Source organism: Saccopteryx leptura, chromosome 2 (assembly GCF_036850995.1).
Source record: "Saccopteryx leptura isolate mSacLep1 chromosome 2, mSacLep1_pri_phased_curated, whole genome shotgun sequence".
Classification (NCBI taxonomy): Eukaryota; Metazoa; Chordata; class Mammalia; order Chiroptera; family Emballonuridae; genus Saccopteryx; species Saccopteryx leptura.
The window spans coordinates 12,616,598-12,633,571 of NC_089504.1; the positions used below are offsets into that span (position 1 = coordinate 12,616,598).

Genomic DNA, 16,974 nt, shown 5'->3' on the forward strand with positions numbered 1-16,974 from the left:
CCCCCCCAATTTCCTGGAAACCATCATTCTCTTCTCCGCTTCTATGAATTTGACTATTTTTGATTTCATATAGGTGAGATGGTGCACTTGTCTTGTTGAGTCTGATTGTTTTGCTTAGCATAATGTACAAAGTTTCAGTTACAGGAATAATTTTTGAGGTCTAATTACAGCATGATGACTATAGTTAACAAGACTATATTGTACGCTTGATATTTACTAAGAGGGTGGATCTTAAATTAAGCGTTCTCATCACATACAAAAGTAAAATAGAAGGAGACTATGTGGAGCTGATGGATACAATAATCAGCCTGATTGTGGAGATATTTCACAGTGTATACATATAAAAGCATCCAGTTGTACACTTCAGAGATATGCAATGTATATATGTCAATTTTACCTCAATAAACCTGTTTTAAAAATAACTAATACATTTCCAGGAAATAAGAGACACAAATTTGACTAGTTCAGGAGTTTCTTGATCTAATAGACAACAGCAATAATTAATAATATCAAGTCAGATTTCACAATTTATACTAAAGAATTATAAGGGAAAGAGAGAATGACTGTAGCAGAGTTTTATTCAAATTATCAGTAATACACTGAGCACTTACTCCATGCTGGGCTCCAGATTAGGGGCTGTCAGCCAGGGAAATGTGTCTGTTATAAAGATGAGCAGATGTCATTGGGATAAGATGGTGGCCCTATTGAGGAGTTTCTCTAAGGCTCCCTTCATATCCCTGTTCCTTAGGCTGTAAATGAAAGGGTTAAGCAATGGAGTGACCACTGTGTACATCACTGAGGCAATTATGTTCTTGTTACTGGAGGTGCTAGATGAGGGAAAAAAATAGATCCCAATAATTGTTCCATAATACAGAGACACCACCAAGAGGTGAGAGCCACATGTGGACAGGGCTTTGCAGATGCCCTTTGTAGATGGCACCTTCAGGATGGTGGCCCCAATGCGGCAGTAAGAGACCAAGATGCATATTAGTGGGAGAGTAATGACAGCCACTCCTACTGTGAAAATGACCAGCTCATTGAGGGATGTGTCCGAGCAGGAGAGCTTGAGCAGGGCACCAAGGTCACAAAAGAAATGGTGGATGGTGTTGCCAGCACAAAAGGACAGCTGAGCCAGGAGAAGGGTGTGGGACAGGGCACTGGCACAGGAGAGGGTCCAGGATATGGCTGTGAGTAAGGAACACAGGCTCTCTCTCATGATGGTCATGTATTGGAGGGGATGACAGATAGCTACATACCGATCATATGCCATTGAAGTAAGAAGGAAATTGTCCAGATCAGTAAAAAATATGAAAAAATACATTTGTGCTATGCATTCTGCATAAAGGATGGATTGATCCTGAGTCTGCATGCTCATTAACATCTTTGGGACGGTGACAGATGAGAAAGAGATGTCAGTGAGGGCCAGGTGGCTGAGGAAGAAGTACATGGGCGTGTGCAGGCGGGAGTCCAGCCTGATGAGCAGGATGATGAGCAGGTTGCCCAGCACCGTGGTCAGGTACATGCCCAGGAACAGGGTGAAGAACCCGCGCTGCTGCCCTGGCCGCATGGGGAGCCCCAGGAGGAGGAACTCGGACACGCTGCTCTGGTTCTCGGGCCTCATGCTGCTCCCCATCTGCTGGAGATGAAAGGACAGTGAATGAAAGTATAATCAACAAATGTTGATCCTGGGAGATGTCCTACAGTAGGTGACATTGATGCCCTTAAATATAAAATGCAAAGTCCTCCGGTGAAGAAACTCAGCGTCTTGTCTTTAGTGGAACTCAGGTGAATGTAACTGAGGGAGTAGGTATTTCCTGGGTCCAAGGTTTGATGCCTTTGATAAAGGTATGCAGCTCTACTAGAGATAAAGGCAGGGCATCCTCGAGCAGGCAGCTGGCTCTATTCCTCATCTCCCCCAGGCTCACGGTTAACGTTATGAGAGCCACTGCCCAGAGGTGATTGTGCAGTCCCTGTCTTAAGGAATTAGTAATAAGAAGTGAGTTCAGCAAGAGCACAGAGAAGTGATGAGCACCTGTACACACACACACACATACACGCACACGCACACGCACACGCACACGCACACGCACATGCACACGCACACCTGCTGCTGACAACAGATACCCAGTCTGCTCTGAACTTGTGCTGAAGTCATCTGGCCTCCAGGAGTATGGACTGGTTTCTCAGATTTTCTTTAGGACACCTGGAGGTTTCTGGGTCCTGACCTTCTCACTGACATCAGAGAGAACAGCCACAAACCTGGAGTTTACTCTTCTCAGTTCACCAGCTTCAGAAATGGCAACATGAAGACGCTACTTTACCCACCCGAGAAAGGAGCCAAGGGAACAGGGCACCAAGCTCTTGGTTAGAGACGTGCACTAAACAGGTATTAATTGCTCAGTTTCCTTCTTACTCCCTCTGGGACAGATGCCTTGGGGCAGTGTTCCCTAAACTTTGATGTTCGGCATCATCACCTGGGGAGCTTGTTAGAGATGCCAATCGAAGCTTCTCCTCCAGAGATGGTCATCTATGAGGTCTGGGACCGGGTAATTCTGAGGCAGATGGTTCTAGAGGCACACTTTGAGGAAGCACTGTCCTTGGGAAGAACATCAGGGTGGAAGTTCTGTGAGTGTGAGACCAAATGGAGACTTGGAAAGACGTCGTTACTGGCTCTGTCCTCCCTGATTTTATTGGCTTAGTTAGGTCATAGTGGATGTGAAGATGGGTTTTTCTCCCCAGTGGGCATTCTTTTTTTTTTTTTTAAGAGAGAGGAGGGAGATCGTGAAACAGACCCCACATGAGCCCTGGCCAGGATCCACCCAGCAACTCCTATCTGGGGCTGACCCTCGAATCAATTGAGCTATTTTTAACATCTGAGGCTGACATGTTCAGACCAACCAAGTTATCCTCAGTGCCCAGGGCCAACACTCGAACCAATCATGCCACTGACTGTCGGACGGGAAGAAGGTGGAGAAAAGAAGCAGATGTTGGCTTCTCAAGTGTACCCTGACTAGGGATCAAACCCAGGACATCCACCTGCTGACTAGGGATCGAACCCAGGACACCCAACGCTCTATCCACTGAGCCAAACTGCTAGAGTGACATTCCTTTTTGGTTTGCTGCTTAAACAATTAATTCTGCTCCATGATGGAAATCCAAACAATGTAGACATGAAAACAAAGCATGAAGTCAAATTACTTCACCCGTTCATTATTCTTTTTTCATATTTCTAAAATGATTTTTGTTCATTTTATTTACATAAATGAGATTTATTTAAACAGTATATTATAGGGTTTTTTCTATAATAACATAATGATATTTGCATTTCTAGTGCTATGCATATCAATATGTAGACTACATACAATATCAATATATCAATCTACTTAAAAATTTTAAGGTTTTGTCAATCTTTCATTGAATTAACACAAAGATTTACTGTGATATTTTATTAAAGATTATACCAAACCTTGAAATCTCTATTTCAGTCATCTGATCAAGCCTACATTAGTATCTCCAAAAGTGTCCATTTTAATGTAGTCCATGTTTCTTAGTGCCTGTGTCTTGCTCCTTTGAAAAGAACCTAACATTGAAAATGCCCCTAAAAATACATGAAGAATCCAAGCCCAAGTGGAACCCTGTGGAAAGACAGGCAACAAAGCCAGATTGCTTTCATTTACTCGTAGCCTAAGTGAAAGTTTACAGAATGGCATTAATGAATAATAAGGGAAAGTTGCTCTTTAATAGTCGACACATATGTCAAATATCGAACTCTTTCAAATGTTTGATTTCCAGCTTCATACCTCAAACAGACTAGAGTTTGGGGCATCAACACAGACTTAAATATCACTCTACCTGTTGATTATATATTAAGAAGTCTTATATTTTTGAATAAGGTTAGGTAAACATACTGTATTTTGTAGAGGGCAGTCACAGAAACAGATGAAAACAGCGGTAAAAGCTTGATGCCCACAGTAACAATACTATGGATGGGATTCCAGACAAAAGCTACCTTGTGGACTATGTCAAGAAGCATGGCAAGTCAAATGAGGACTTTTAGATACAAATCTAAAGTCAAGAACTCAGGTGTCCCTTCGTGGACATACAGATACTTTGAAATCATGTCCTGCTTTATAACAAATGTACATTTTATTGTGCATTATGTATGGAAAAAATTGTTAGTTAAAAAATATTAAAACTTGTTTTTGAATGTCGTTAGCAAAATTACAAGTTGCACTGAAATCTCACAGAGCTTAATGAAGACAAAAAGTCACTGAGGGATATAGGAGTAATTTTTTCAAAGCTTTGGCTTCATTTGCCTTGAACACGTAGTCTGGTGTGGCGATACACAGCATGGTCCTTAGTATCTGATACGTCAATATTACATATGGAAGAGCAGAGAGCATCTGATAGGTTAGGAAAAACCTCTGACATTAGAGAGTAGAAAAAAGACACTTACTGCAGCCTGATCAATCTGAAAATATCCACATGAACCACGCATTTCTCTACTGCTAAAATAATTGAAGCATTCCCTTGTTTCACTCCCCCCTCCCAGAATTCAGGGAAGGTGTTACAAATGTGCAGCCCACAAACTCCGCCGCTCACTGACCTGCAGCCTTAGAATCATGTGGGAGCAGAAGATGTGCAAAGTTGGGGGCCCCATTCCTGAACTACTGAGTGGGAATTCATGGTGGTAGATCCCAGGAACCTGCGTTTTAACAAGCTCTCCTGGAATTTTTATGCACACTAAATTTAAGAAGCTTTGCTTTCATTCTTTTTAAAAAATGATTTTATAAATTAAATGTAATGGGGTGCCATTTGTCCATAGGAACACAGAGGTTTCAGATATACATTTCCAAAGGATGTGAACTATTCATTGCGTTGTGCTCCCATCACCCAAAGTCAAAGCCCTGTCACTGGTAATCACTTCATTTTTGTCTATGTCCATGAGTCTCACTTTTATAACCCACCTATGTGTGAAGTCATATAGTTCTTAGATTTTTCTGGTTTACTTATTTTGCTTAGCATAATATTCTCAAGGTCCAATCCATGTTGTCACAAAAGGCCATTTGAACAGGCAGAGTGATACATTTCCTCTGATTTAAGTGACAAGTAGATTGTATTCTTTGATTTCAATAGACACATAAAATGAAAAGAAAACCCATTTAATCTGCAGTGAAATAATATAGCTAATTCTTTAGAATCTGGGGTGTGATAAAGCCTAAGATTATGATCCTAAAATATAAGTGGTTCCAAAAACCTCCTCGAATAACAGATAACCAAACTGTATATTATACTATCACTTATGCCCCCAAATTGCAGAAATAAGTAATAAGATTAATTTAGCATTACCTAATCAAAAGTTATTCATAAAGGAAGCATAGTTAAGAGAATGAAATTTTAGTCCACAAATATTTACCAAGTACATCCAACATGCCATCATTTATCATAGTGCTCATGGCTCAGGAGACCTTAGCATATTCAGATATATTCAAATGGAAAATCAAAGCTGTGAGATAAACAAAAATGAGTTTCGGATTTAAATAAAAGTTACAGATATTACTGTGAGAAAAATTTTACTTTACTGAAAAGTTTCCCAAGAGCCTCTTTCATGTTCCTGTTCCTAAGGCTGTAGATGAAGGGGTTCAACATCGGTGTGATCACTGTGTACATGAGAGCCACAATCATGTCCTTGTCAATGAAACTGCTCACTGTTGGGAAAAGGTACTGCCCAAATATTGCCCCATAATACAGAGACACCACAGAGAGGTGGGACCCACAGGTGGACAGGGCTTTACAGATCCCCTTGGTGGAAGGGACACTCAGGATGGTGGCCCCAATGTAACCATAAGATACCAGGATACATATAAATGGCAGAGTAATGACTGCCACACCTACTGTGAACATGACTAACTCGTTGATAAAGGTGTCTGAGCAGGACAGCTTGAGCAGGGCACCAAGGTCACAGAAGAAGTGGGGAATGGTGTTAGCAGCACAGAAGGATAACTGAGTCAGGAGGAGGGTGTGGGTAAGGGAGCTGACACAGGACAGGACCCAGGACACTGCCACTAGTAAGGTACACAGCTCTTTCCGCATGATGATGGTGTAGTGAAGAGGGTGACAGATGGCAACATATCGGTCATATGCCATTGATGTAATAAGAAAGCTGTCCAGGTCAGTAAAAAATATGAAAAAATACATCTGTGAAATACACCCTGCATAGGGGATGGATTTGTACTTAGTCTGCATGTCCGTCAACATCTTCGGGACAGTGACCGATGAAAAGGAAACATCCGTGAGGGCCAAGTGGCTGAGGAAGAAGTACATGGGCGTGTGCAGGCGGGAGTCCAGCCTGATGAGCAGGATGATGAGCAGGTTGCCCAGCACCGTGGTCAGGTACATGCCCAGGAACAGGGTGAAGAACCCGCGCTGCTGCCCTGGCCGCATGGGGAGCCCCAGGAGGAGGAACTCGGACACGCTGCTCTGGTTCTCGGGCCCCATGCTGCTCCCTGTCTGCTGGGGAGGAAGAATGGTTGAACAGTATTAAGGGCTCTGTAGTAATTGTTTTTAGTCATCATATGATAAATATATATGTTTTATTTCAGAAACTGGAAACTTAGCCTGTTTCTCATATGCTCCTTATATGTTGGCACATAAGAGAGTTAGTAACATTGTCAATGAGGTATGCTAATGTGAGCCAGCTCTTCTTGGTTCACTGGCAAGATAGAATTTGTGCATCTTTAGCACTGAGGACAAGACTATAGAATATGATGCCTCAGCCCTGTTACTGCCCCAAAGATGCTCTGTGGTGAGCACTTGAAGCCATAAATCATAGCATAGGAACCTTTACAAGATTTGACTTTAATCCCCATTGTTAAATTTCAGATGAGAGGCATATTTTTAAATGCAAGTATGCAAAGATTAGTATTGCATTCCTTAAAAAAACTTATCAATGTACATATACTTTTTTTTTTAATTTCAATTCAGTAAAGGATCCCTAAGAAACTGAGTAGTGTGTTAATTCATTCTCCACACTGCAGTGAGGGACATAGTTTGAAAGTGCCGGAGGCCTACTTTAAACTCCTGGCTTAACCACCTAAATGATTTTAGAATGCCTGTGTTCTGGGTGGTCCGGGTCTGGTGTTCCATGTCAGGATCCAAAGGAAGTGGGAGTCCGTCCTGAAAGATACTGCTTCCCCGTAGTTCTGTCTTTATCTCGTGTTACTTTTCTTTCTTTTTACCTCTTTCTCTCTTCCTGTCTTCCTTTCTCTTTATTTTTGTTTAAATTATGTATTGATTGATTGATTCGAGAGAGGAGAGACAGAGAAACATTTATATGTTGTTCCACTTGTTCATGTCATCATTGGTTTTTTTCTTATATGTGCCTTGACGGGGATCCTCCTGCAACCTTGGAATATTGGAATGATAATCTAACCCAGTGGTCCCTAGTCCCTGGGCCATGGACCGGTACTGGTTCGTGGACCATTTGGTACCGGTTCACAGAGAAAGAATAAAAAACTTACATTGTTTCCGTTTTATTTATATTTAAGTCTGAACGATGTTTTATTAAAAAAAAAAAAGACCAGATTCCCTCTGTTACATCTGTCTAAGACTCACTCTTGACGCTTGTCTCAGTCACATGATACATTTATCCGTCCCACCCTAAAGGTCAGTCTGTGAAAATATTTTCTGACATTAAACCTGTCCGTGGCCCAAAAAAGTTTGGGGAGCACTGCTCTAACCAACCGAGCTATCTGGCCAGACCACATTATCTTTCTCTCCCTCATTTCCTGCTTCTTTCCATCTCACTCTCTCTGCCGCTGTGTCTTCATTCTTCTGTCACTTCATGTCTCTTCTCTCTCTCTGTCTTTTTCATTGTCTTTCCTCTTCCATGCCAAAATCAGCAAGGAAGCTATCTTAATCTTCCTCTTCTATACACATGTGTAAATTCATATATTGCTGAGACAATACTACCCATTCATTCATAATACTGACCTGACCTGCAATTTATAATCCAGTCTGTGTGTCTGGAGATTCTCTTTAGGAGACAGCGTCCAAGGTCCAAGACATTCATGGGCTTCGAGAAGAAATGCTACAAGCTCTGACTGTCACAGTCTACCAGTCTTAGAGCTATGAATTGAAGGGTATAACTAGCCAAGGAGAGAACCCTGGAGCATAGGGAGAAGAATTTGTAATTTCCGGTTAAAGACATCCATCAACTTGGATTAATTGTCCAATTTCCCCCTTGACTTCTTTAGAAAACATGTCCTGTGGGAGGCATGTTTGTGCTGGGACCTTGGAGAATGAACCCGCAGAGAAAGGCCCTCAAGGCCCCCTGGTCTCCCTTCTGTTCCAGGCTCTGCTTTCCCGGCCTTAGGCACACTTTGCCGTAGGTCAAACTCCAGGGATTAGAGAAGAGAATGGACCCAGCTGGGTCCAAACAGAAAATCAAATGATCGAATGGCCTCTGAGAATTTAGGTAGGACCATATTCCACACAAAGGGGTCTCATTGGGCACTTACCCACCAGTTAGCCCAAAGGAAATGATGTTATGTTTATTTTCTCTCCAGTGATCATTAGTGAATGCAAAGTGGGAATAGAGGGATAATCACTGTTTTTGGAGATTTTGTTGCTTTCTTGATTAATTTAGCTTTTTAAAAATTAAAAAAAATAGTTTTCAAGAAGGAAAGTAAAAAAGAAAAGAAGGAAGGGAAGAAGGAAGGAAGGGAGGGAGGAAGGGAGGGGGGAAAGGAGGGAGGAATGGAGGAGGGAGAGAGGGAGGGAGAGAGGAAGGAAGGAAGAAAGGAAGGAAGAAAGAAAATGGTTTTAAGCATGCACCTATACTGTTTTTTATTATATTCTTTTACAAATTATATCATAAAATTTTTATAAACATAATTCTAATGGTTACATAATATGCCAATGGAAGCATGCCATAGTTGCCTTAACCCTTCCCTTATTGATGGAAACTAAGCTGAAACTAATTACTCTCTTTTAAAATTATGCTGTAATTAGACATCTTTCTTCATAAAGCTTTTCTAATACTGGACAAAAATAGAGAAACTGTCATATTTCAAAGCTTACACCACCAACTACCAAACTGAAATTATTCCTATTTTGTTATGGATTTTGACACTTGGATCAGTTGACGTCCCTCCTACCAATCACTATCATCTTGGGAGTCATCAGCATTGGCATGAATGAACCATTCAACAATGTGGTGTACTTAGTCTTCAATCTCATCTTCCATGACCTTGACTTCCATTGCACTTTTGCCATCTCTTCCCATGGACATATTACAGAGACTGGATTTGCTTTGCCTGTAAAATATTAAATTTAGACACTCAATTCTTTGTTCTTTTCCCACCTTACCCATTATATTGAATATTTGGTCTCATAAATCCTACTCAGTCTCTGGTCCTGTCCATGTCCCCCCCAAGTTTTTTTTGTCTTCACTCTGTGACCTCTCCAGGATGGGTTTCATGGCTTATCACTCTCTTACTGACTTTCCTGCTCTTCCTTTCTTTCCGTTTCCTCCTCAATCCACTGTAAACTGGCTTCCCTTCCCACTACTCACTGACATTATTACTGGTCACATCACGACCAAATCCCCTTATTAAATTCAGTAGATTTTTAAAAACACTTAACCTTCTCTTTTCTTAGTTCTCTGGATCCCACATTTTCCTACGTCTCTTGTTCTTTGATGTCTTTTTTTTGGGACACCCTTTCTCTGCCATTTCTTTAATTGTCAGTGTTCCCCATGGTCTGTCCTTAGCTCTATTCCCTTTCCTTCCCTCCTCACTCTTCTTCTTTCTTGTCCTCTTTTCTCAACTCATCTCCTTTCTTTTTAGGCAATCTCATTTTCTCCTGTGTTGGTGGTCCATGAATTTCCATCTCTATCTGAGGTATATCTGACTGCCTCCTGAATTTCTTCCTCTGGATGACCTATTGGTACTCCATACTCAGTGTGTGAAAAACTTCTCAGACTGATCTCTCCTTGTGTGTTCTCTATCTCAGTAAATAGCACCACTATACACTCAGCTGTCCAAGCCATAAATTTCATAAGAGGTTTTTAGGTACTTTGTTTTCCTCCTTTGCTATGGTCTGACCAAAATTAGCTCTCATCAATATTATTTACCACATCTTTTAGATTCTGACTCTGAAGAAAACCTAACTGTATATAATTCTCTCTGAATCCATTAGATACACTCCAACTTTCTTTGATATACTTTAATATCTCTTACCTGAATGACCATGACCACTTCCTAAGTAGTCTCCTTGCTCCTTGCCTTGCTTTCATCACTCCATCCTTGCCCTGCCAATGTTCCCTTCATTTACAGTAAAATTATCATCCATTATTAACATATAGTGATAGTTTCCAATATAGTATCATCAATCCTCTGATCAGATCCTTCTTTGGTTTCTCCTTTTCTTTTGAATCAAGTACAGGTTGTCCAATATGACTTCAAGGTCATGCATGATCCATTTCTGCTAACTTTTCTGGCCGCATCCTGAATCCCTTTGCTCATGGAAGTATACCGCTTCAGGCATTCTAATTTTCCTGATAATGTAGTTTCCCAAATTTGTAATCCTTTGTCTTCTCTGGCTCTTTTTCTGTTCCTCTCTTTTTCTCCCAAATACTTTTTCTCTACAGTGTCTGTGTCACCCTTTACTTATTTTGGTTGTCTGGGGTGCCTGCTTACATGTAACATCTTACAAGTCTACCTGCTTGACCCCTTAAATTTAAGATTGACAGCTGTGCTCTCATCGCACTCAGCACTCTATACAGACTTTTTTAAAGCATTTGCCAGACACTGTTTTGTCCAGCCTGCACATCAGATTGATCTCTTTGAGAGAAAAAGAACCCAGTGTTTTTAAACATATAGTCATAGGGCCCTGGCCGGTTGGCTCAGCAGTAGAGCATCCACCCAGCATGTGGAAGTTCCAGGTTTGATTACTGGTCAGGGCGCACAGGAGAAGTGATCATTCTCCATTCTTCTGCCCCTCCATATCTCTCTCTCTCTCTCTCTCTCCCTTCCTCTCTCTTCCCCTCTTGCAGCTATAGCTTGAATATTTCAAGCAAAGTTGGCCCTGGGTGCTGAGGATGGCTCCATGGCCTCGCCTCAGATGGTAAATTAGCTCGGTTGCCAAGCAACAGAGCTGCAGCTCAGTGGGGCAGAGCATCGTCAGGTAATGGGCCTGCTGAGTGAATCCAGGTTGGGGCGCATGCTGGAGTTTGTTCCTTCCTCACAGCCTGCCACTTTATATATTTACTCATAGTCCTCACAAAATCCTTACTATATAGTAGGTACACACTATTTTCATGAACGAGTAAATGAATGAATGAGTTAGTGAAAAATAATAAATAAAATGCTCTGTCCTCTCCTTGATTCTGTAACTCTTCTCTATATTTGCCAGTCTTAGTGGAGTAGGTCTCAGAAGGCTTCTCACTCATTCTTATGGTTAGAATAGGTTTTGAACCCTGAGACGTGCCTACTATTATTATGTGTCATGACTGTACAATAATTATCTCTGTATGCATGCAGGTATTTCTGTAGGAAGAAAAGAAATCTCTATTTCTGAGAAACAGAAACCCAACTCTTCCTTGAAAAACGCCTTTATTGCCCAGGGATTAATAGCAGCTCTCCTTCCGGTTCCAGACTGAATACGGACGAGGAGGAAGAGGCCCGCATTGGGCAGAGCCCAGTGGTACAGGGAGGCTTCATGTGCAATGGAACCAGACTGTGGGTCTGAAGTTACTGAGTTGGGGTCTGAATCCTCATTGGGCCATTTTTTTTTGAGACAGTCTCACACTCAATAAAAAGGGAAAATATTATCTCCCTCAAGAATTATGGTGAGGGTTAAATGAGCTCATAGACATGAAAATTCTTTTTAATTTTTTTTTTATTAAGTGAGAGGGTGGGATGCAGAGAGACAGACAGACTCTCGCATGTGCCCTGATTGGGATCCATCCAGCAGGAGCACTAGCCCACTAGGGGGCGATGCTCTGTCCATCTCCAGTCGCTGCCCCATTGCTCTGAGTGGAGCTACTTCAGGGTCTGAGGCGAGTCCATGAATCCATCCTCAGCACTCGGAAACAAATTGCCATGGGAGCCATGGCTTCGGGAGGGGAGGAGAGCAAGATAGAGAGAAAGAGAACAGGATGGAGGAGGGGGCATAATGGTCGCTTCTCCTGTGTGCCCTAACCGGAAATCGAACCAGGGACTTCCACATGCCTGGTCGATGCTGTACCGCTGAGCCAACCGGCCAGGGCTGAAAATTCTATAAAAATAAATGAATCTGCAAATATAAAAGTTCTCATTTATATTCCCAAAGGAGTTGACTATCTTTAGTCTATGGCTAAGGCGTATCTCCACTGAAAATGGTTAAGGAAATGCAATAATTACTCCCAAATTGTCCCTTGTCTCTAACTAGAAATTTATGGCCCTGGTTTCTCAGTCTGGTTGATAGAAGTGGATACCTTTGTCATTACCTGGATCTGGTTTAAAAGACAGAGTGACCTTGTCCTCACTTTAGGGTTAAGTTATTGCCTTACCTTTCTTTCCTGATCTAAGACTTTTGGAGAGAAAATGAAATATTAGTTCATACCCTGGGGATGACAGTATTTGAATCTATCACTTCTGAGCTAGGTTAGGGCAGTTCTTGTAAGCTCCACTCAGCAAAGTGTGTGTGTGTGTGTGTGTGTGTGTGTGTGATCTGTGCCAGACACTTTATATAATTTTGTTGTGTCCTCTTGAATAACTTAGGTGAATGGAATTAGCTTAATTCTTCAGGGTTGGTACTTTTCTCTCTGGGAAAATGTTATCCCTTTCATAGTTTTGCTGCCTAGCTGACCGGCATCCAAGCTATGAGCACAACCTTCCAGGTTGAAAAAGAAAGAGCTCTGTATTTTTTGTGAAGGATTGCAAACATGCCAGTGTATACTTTTCTGTTATGTTCTTTCAATTATTATAATATAAGCTTTTCATGAACTCCTTTTATTGGTTATGTGTTATCATTTCCTTGGATGTGTCCCATAGCTGCCTAGCCTTTCCCTTATTGGTTGAAACTCGGGAGTCCATCAGGAGCATCAGCCAGGGTCTGATCTGCCTTTGTCCTGGAGCCCTGAGAAATTTGCTTTAAGAACAACTGTCTTTGTAAAGTCAGTAGGTGGTATCCTAGCTTCTCTACTCACTTTCCGTCATCTGATGAGGGACTAAGGCATACATCTGTTCAAAAGCTTTTGGGAAAATTTAAAACCCATCTTCTTCTTTTTAATGCAGAGCAGATGTCATTTTTGGGGTCAAATCATGCTCTGATAGAGAAAATGTAGTGTGGTGGTTAGGAACATGGATTTGAAATCAGATAAACCTGGGGTTGAATGGCCTGTCCATCATTTTCATGCTGAATGTTTTAGGCAAATTACTTACACTCTGTGAGCCCTAGTCTCCAACTGGGTAAATAAGAATAATGCCTTTTAATGTGGCCCTGTCAGGCTGATATAATAAAGTAATACATCATAGCAGTTGGCCTGTATTCCACAATCAATATATGATTCATGAATGGTTTTTATTATAATTGTTATTATTGTCACTTATTATTGATATTAACATCTAGGAACATATCTTGAGACCATAGGTTTTTCATTCATTCTCAAACTTCCTGATTTATTTCTTAAAATCTTAGAGTGCTCTCAGGCAGCAAGGACTGTCTTACTCGAGAATATAGTTAATAACGCTATAATATAGTGGGAAGTATTTAGTCTTTGAAGCCAGATAGATCTAGGATCAATCCCAGGTCACCATATATTGAGCAAGTTTCATCACTGAGTCCCAGTTCTCTCCTCTGTAACATGAGACTTAGAACACCTATGTTGAAAGATTGTAGGAAGAAGTGAGCACTATTTGGACACACCTGGTGTAAATTAGGTGCTGAGTCAGATTTTATTAACAATGTGACTATTTCTAGGCCTATTGCAGCCATCTCAGCCAAACTGGAAAGATAATAAATTTGCTTTCAGGGTCTGTAGCCTCTGCTTTCACTCTGCTTGCAATCCCCACCCCTCAGCCCTATCCCTCCTCACTTCCTCTGAGGCCAATGCCCTTGGTCAGCCATCCAGACCTGGCCCCCAAAACGTATGGATCCCAGCCACTCTGTCCCAATGAGAGTGTTGAACAGAGGAATGTCTGTCTTGGGAATACTTACCTTTACACCTGATCTGTTTTCAGGACCTTAAAGCCTTTCACTCTGCTGAAAGAATTGAAGGTATCAGCAGGCTATTGAGGGAGTGTTTGGGGAAAGGATATGGAAGCCTCAATGTTCTGGAAGTCACACTACCTGTGGCTGTGGTTCTGCATGTCCCCTAAGTAAAACTGACACAGGTAATTTGAAGAATCTCCAGAAATGTAAGAGAGTATTTCTTTGCTCCTTTCCCATGACCCATGGAGATTATTGGGTGAGGTTTGGGTCCAAAGTGCTGGAATGTGTGAAGAAAACCTTCTCTGTCTCCAGGAATAAGTACCAAACAACATGTACCTGTTTCTGGAGACCTAATGATTATTTGTTAATATTCTGACATGATATCTGGTTCCAGATATTCTATGGAGCCAGCTGGCTGCTTTGCTGCAGCTATTGAAAGTCACCATTTGGCATGAATTTTTATTTACTTGATTAAGTTGGCTCATAATTACACTCCTCCTTTCACTCAGTTGGGGGTGGCGGAACCAGGTCTGGTGGCACAGAGCTGCCTGCTGAAGCCAGTTGACAAAGTGACGGTAGAACTCTGGGCACTATCTTCTTTTCCTGCTTCTCTTCCTTGTGGTGGATGGAGTATGTTTAGGTAGGAATGACTGAAGCAGTCTTTGCCCCTTTCTTAAATGGGACACGATGACCAGGGCATGGAATCTGTGCCTCTTATAGCATCATTATGACAATAGTTTTCTTAGGCTTGACTAACTGGCTGAAGAGCAGAAGATTTGACCTTTGCCACATACCGGTGGGATTGACAATTTGCTCATTGGCTATAGAGGTTGGTTCAAGGGGTTGCATGAAACTTTAGTATTAAAACACATCTAAACTGCTAGTAGGAAAATATAAGATTAAAGGAATACTGGAAATGGACAGGGAAAAATAGAGGGAGACACACAGTCTTTATAACATTGATTATTACAAAGTCATTCTGTAAGGGTCTAAATATTACCACGCTGTGCAGGGCCCCAATCAAACAGACAGCATATGATTGTGAACTGGCTTTACCCAGACAGATGTTTCCTAGGTTTGAACCTTCCTCACTCTCCATCCTGCCTCCACCCCTCATCCTCAACCAGGAACATTCTCTGGTGAATGTGATCTTAGGCATGTTTCTCTTTTATTTAGAACAAAATCTTGATTATTTAGTATTGAAAAACTTAATAAAATATGTGACCCCATGTATTCACAAATATTAGCATGTTGCCAATTTGTTTTGACAATTAAAACCAACAACATAGAATGTTGCAGACACAGTCAAAGTACCATCCACCCGCCCCATTCCCTTCCTCCTTCTCGATAGGGTTCACTGCTACCATGAAGTTTTTTATACCTTTTACTAGTTTTTATACTTTTATCACATATATTACCACAAATAATATAGCGTTGAGTGTTTTGATAGGATATCATACCATAAGCATAATTTTGCATCTATTATTATTTTATTTATTTAATGATTGATCTATTATTGATTGATTTTTTAGAGAGAAGGGGATGGGAGAAGTGGAAAGCATCAAAACTTGTAGTACTTGCTTCTCATATGTGTCTTGACCTGGTAAGCCCAGGGTTTCAAACCGGCAACCTCAGCATTCCAGGTCAATGCTCTATGCTCTGCGCTACCACAGGTCAGGTAATTTTGCATATATTTTAAACCAAAATTAATTTTTAAATATCTGTTCTTGTAGACACTGTGGTTTAAAGTCCATTCAGTTTTACTGCTAGATTGATAGGGTTGATTGTATGACTAGACTCACCTCAGTTAATCTATTTCTTGACTATTGGACAATTAACTGTTTTAGTTCTTCACTATTACAAAGTTGCAAATAATGATGTCATCGTCTTCTTTGTGAAGGGAATGAGCATTTGTCCACAACAGGTGTAGTCAACCATTTTATACCTACCACCCACTTTTGTATCTCTGTTAGTAGTAAAATTTTCTAACCACCCACTGGTTCCACAGCAATGGTGATTTATAAAGTAGGGAAGTAACTTTACTTTATAAAATTTATAAAGCAGAGTTATAGCAATATAAAGCATATAATAATAATTACTTACCAAGTACTTTATGTTGGATTTTTGCTAAATTTGGCAGAATAAGTCTTTATAAAACAACTTACTATAGTTAAATCTATCTTTTTATTTATACTTTGGTTGCTCCACTACCGCCCACCATGAAAGCTGGAACGCCCACTAGTGGGCGTTAGGGACCAGGTTGACTACCACTGGTCTACAACATCTATGGAGAAAAACTAGCATATCAAAGAGGCTATAAATCTTCAACTTTGTAAGATACATTCAAAGTAGAGAAACTGCTTTAAACATCCAATAGCAATGTCTGAGAGTTTCTTTCCTTCACATGCTTCTCTTTGCATGATGTGCTAATCTATATTTAAAATTTTTTATCAATGTTATTTCACTGTGGTTCTAATTTGCATCTCCCATTACTTGGAAAATAAATACTCTTTTGATTTATTGGCTATTTTAATTCCATTTAATGTGAATTTCCAGCTCATATTGATTGAACTTTTTGTCTTGTCCTTATTTATTCCCAGGAGTTCTGCATGTATCCCAAGTGCTAGTCTTTTGCTGATTCTGGGCAGTGTGCATTCTCCCATCCAAGCTTGTCTCTATGTGGCTTTGTTACAGGGATGGTTGTAGCTGTACTAACAAAACTTTATTTTCATGCAATCAAATTTATTTTTATGTTGTATGCTTTGGCATTCTTGATTA

General features: G+C 40.9%; 2 protein-coding genes across 2 annotated transcripts; both read right to left on the reverse strand.

The window, feature by feature from the left end:
* Positions 1 to 679: 679 nt before the first annotated feature.
* On the reverse strand, positions 680 to 1,621 carry LOC136392908 (olfactory receptor 1J4-like). The gene has a single exon (XM_066365590.1). The coding sequence runs from the start codon at positions 1,619 to 1,621 to the stop codon at positions 680 to 682; it is 942 nt and encodes a 313-aa protein (XP_066221687.1).
* Positions 1,622 to 5,439: 3,818 nt separating this feature from the next.
* LOC136392909 (olfactory receptor 1J2) lies at positions 5,440 to 6,498 on the reverse strand. The gene has a single exon (XM_066365591.1). The coding sequence runs from the start codon at positions 6,496 to 6,498 to the stop codon at positions 5,557 to 5,559; it is 942 nt and encodes a 313-aa protein (XP_066221688.1). The 3' UTR covers positions 5,440 to 5,556.
* Between the last annotated feature and the right edge of the window lie 10,476 nt (positions 6,499 to 16,974).

What these genes read in the sequence shown, in the direction of transcription:
- LOC136392908 (XM_066365590.1), bottom strand. Translation starts at nt 1,621, where the DNA reads ATGAGGCCCGAGAACCAGAGCAGCGTGTCCGAGTTCCTCCTCCTGGGG.
- LOC136392909 (XM_066365591.1), bottom strand. Translation starts at nt 6,498, where the DNA reads ATGGGGCCCGAGAACCAGAGCAGCGTGTCCGAGTTCCTCCTCCTGGGG.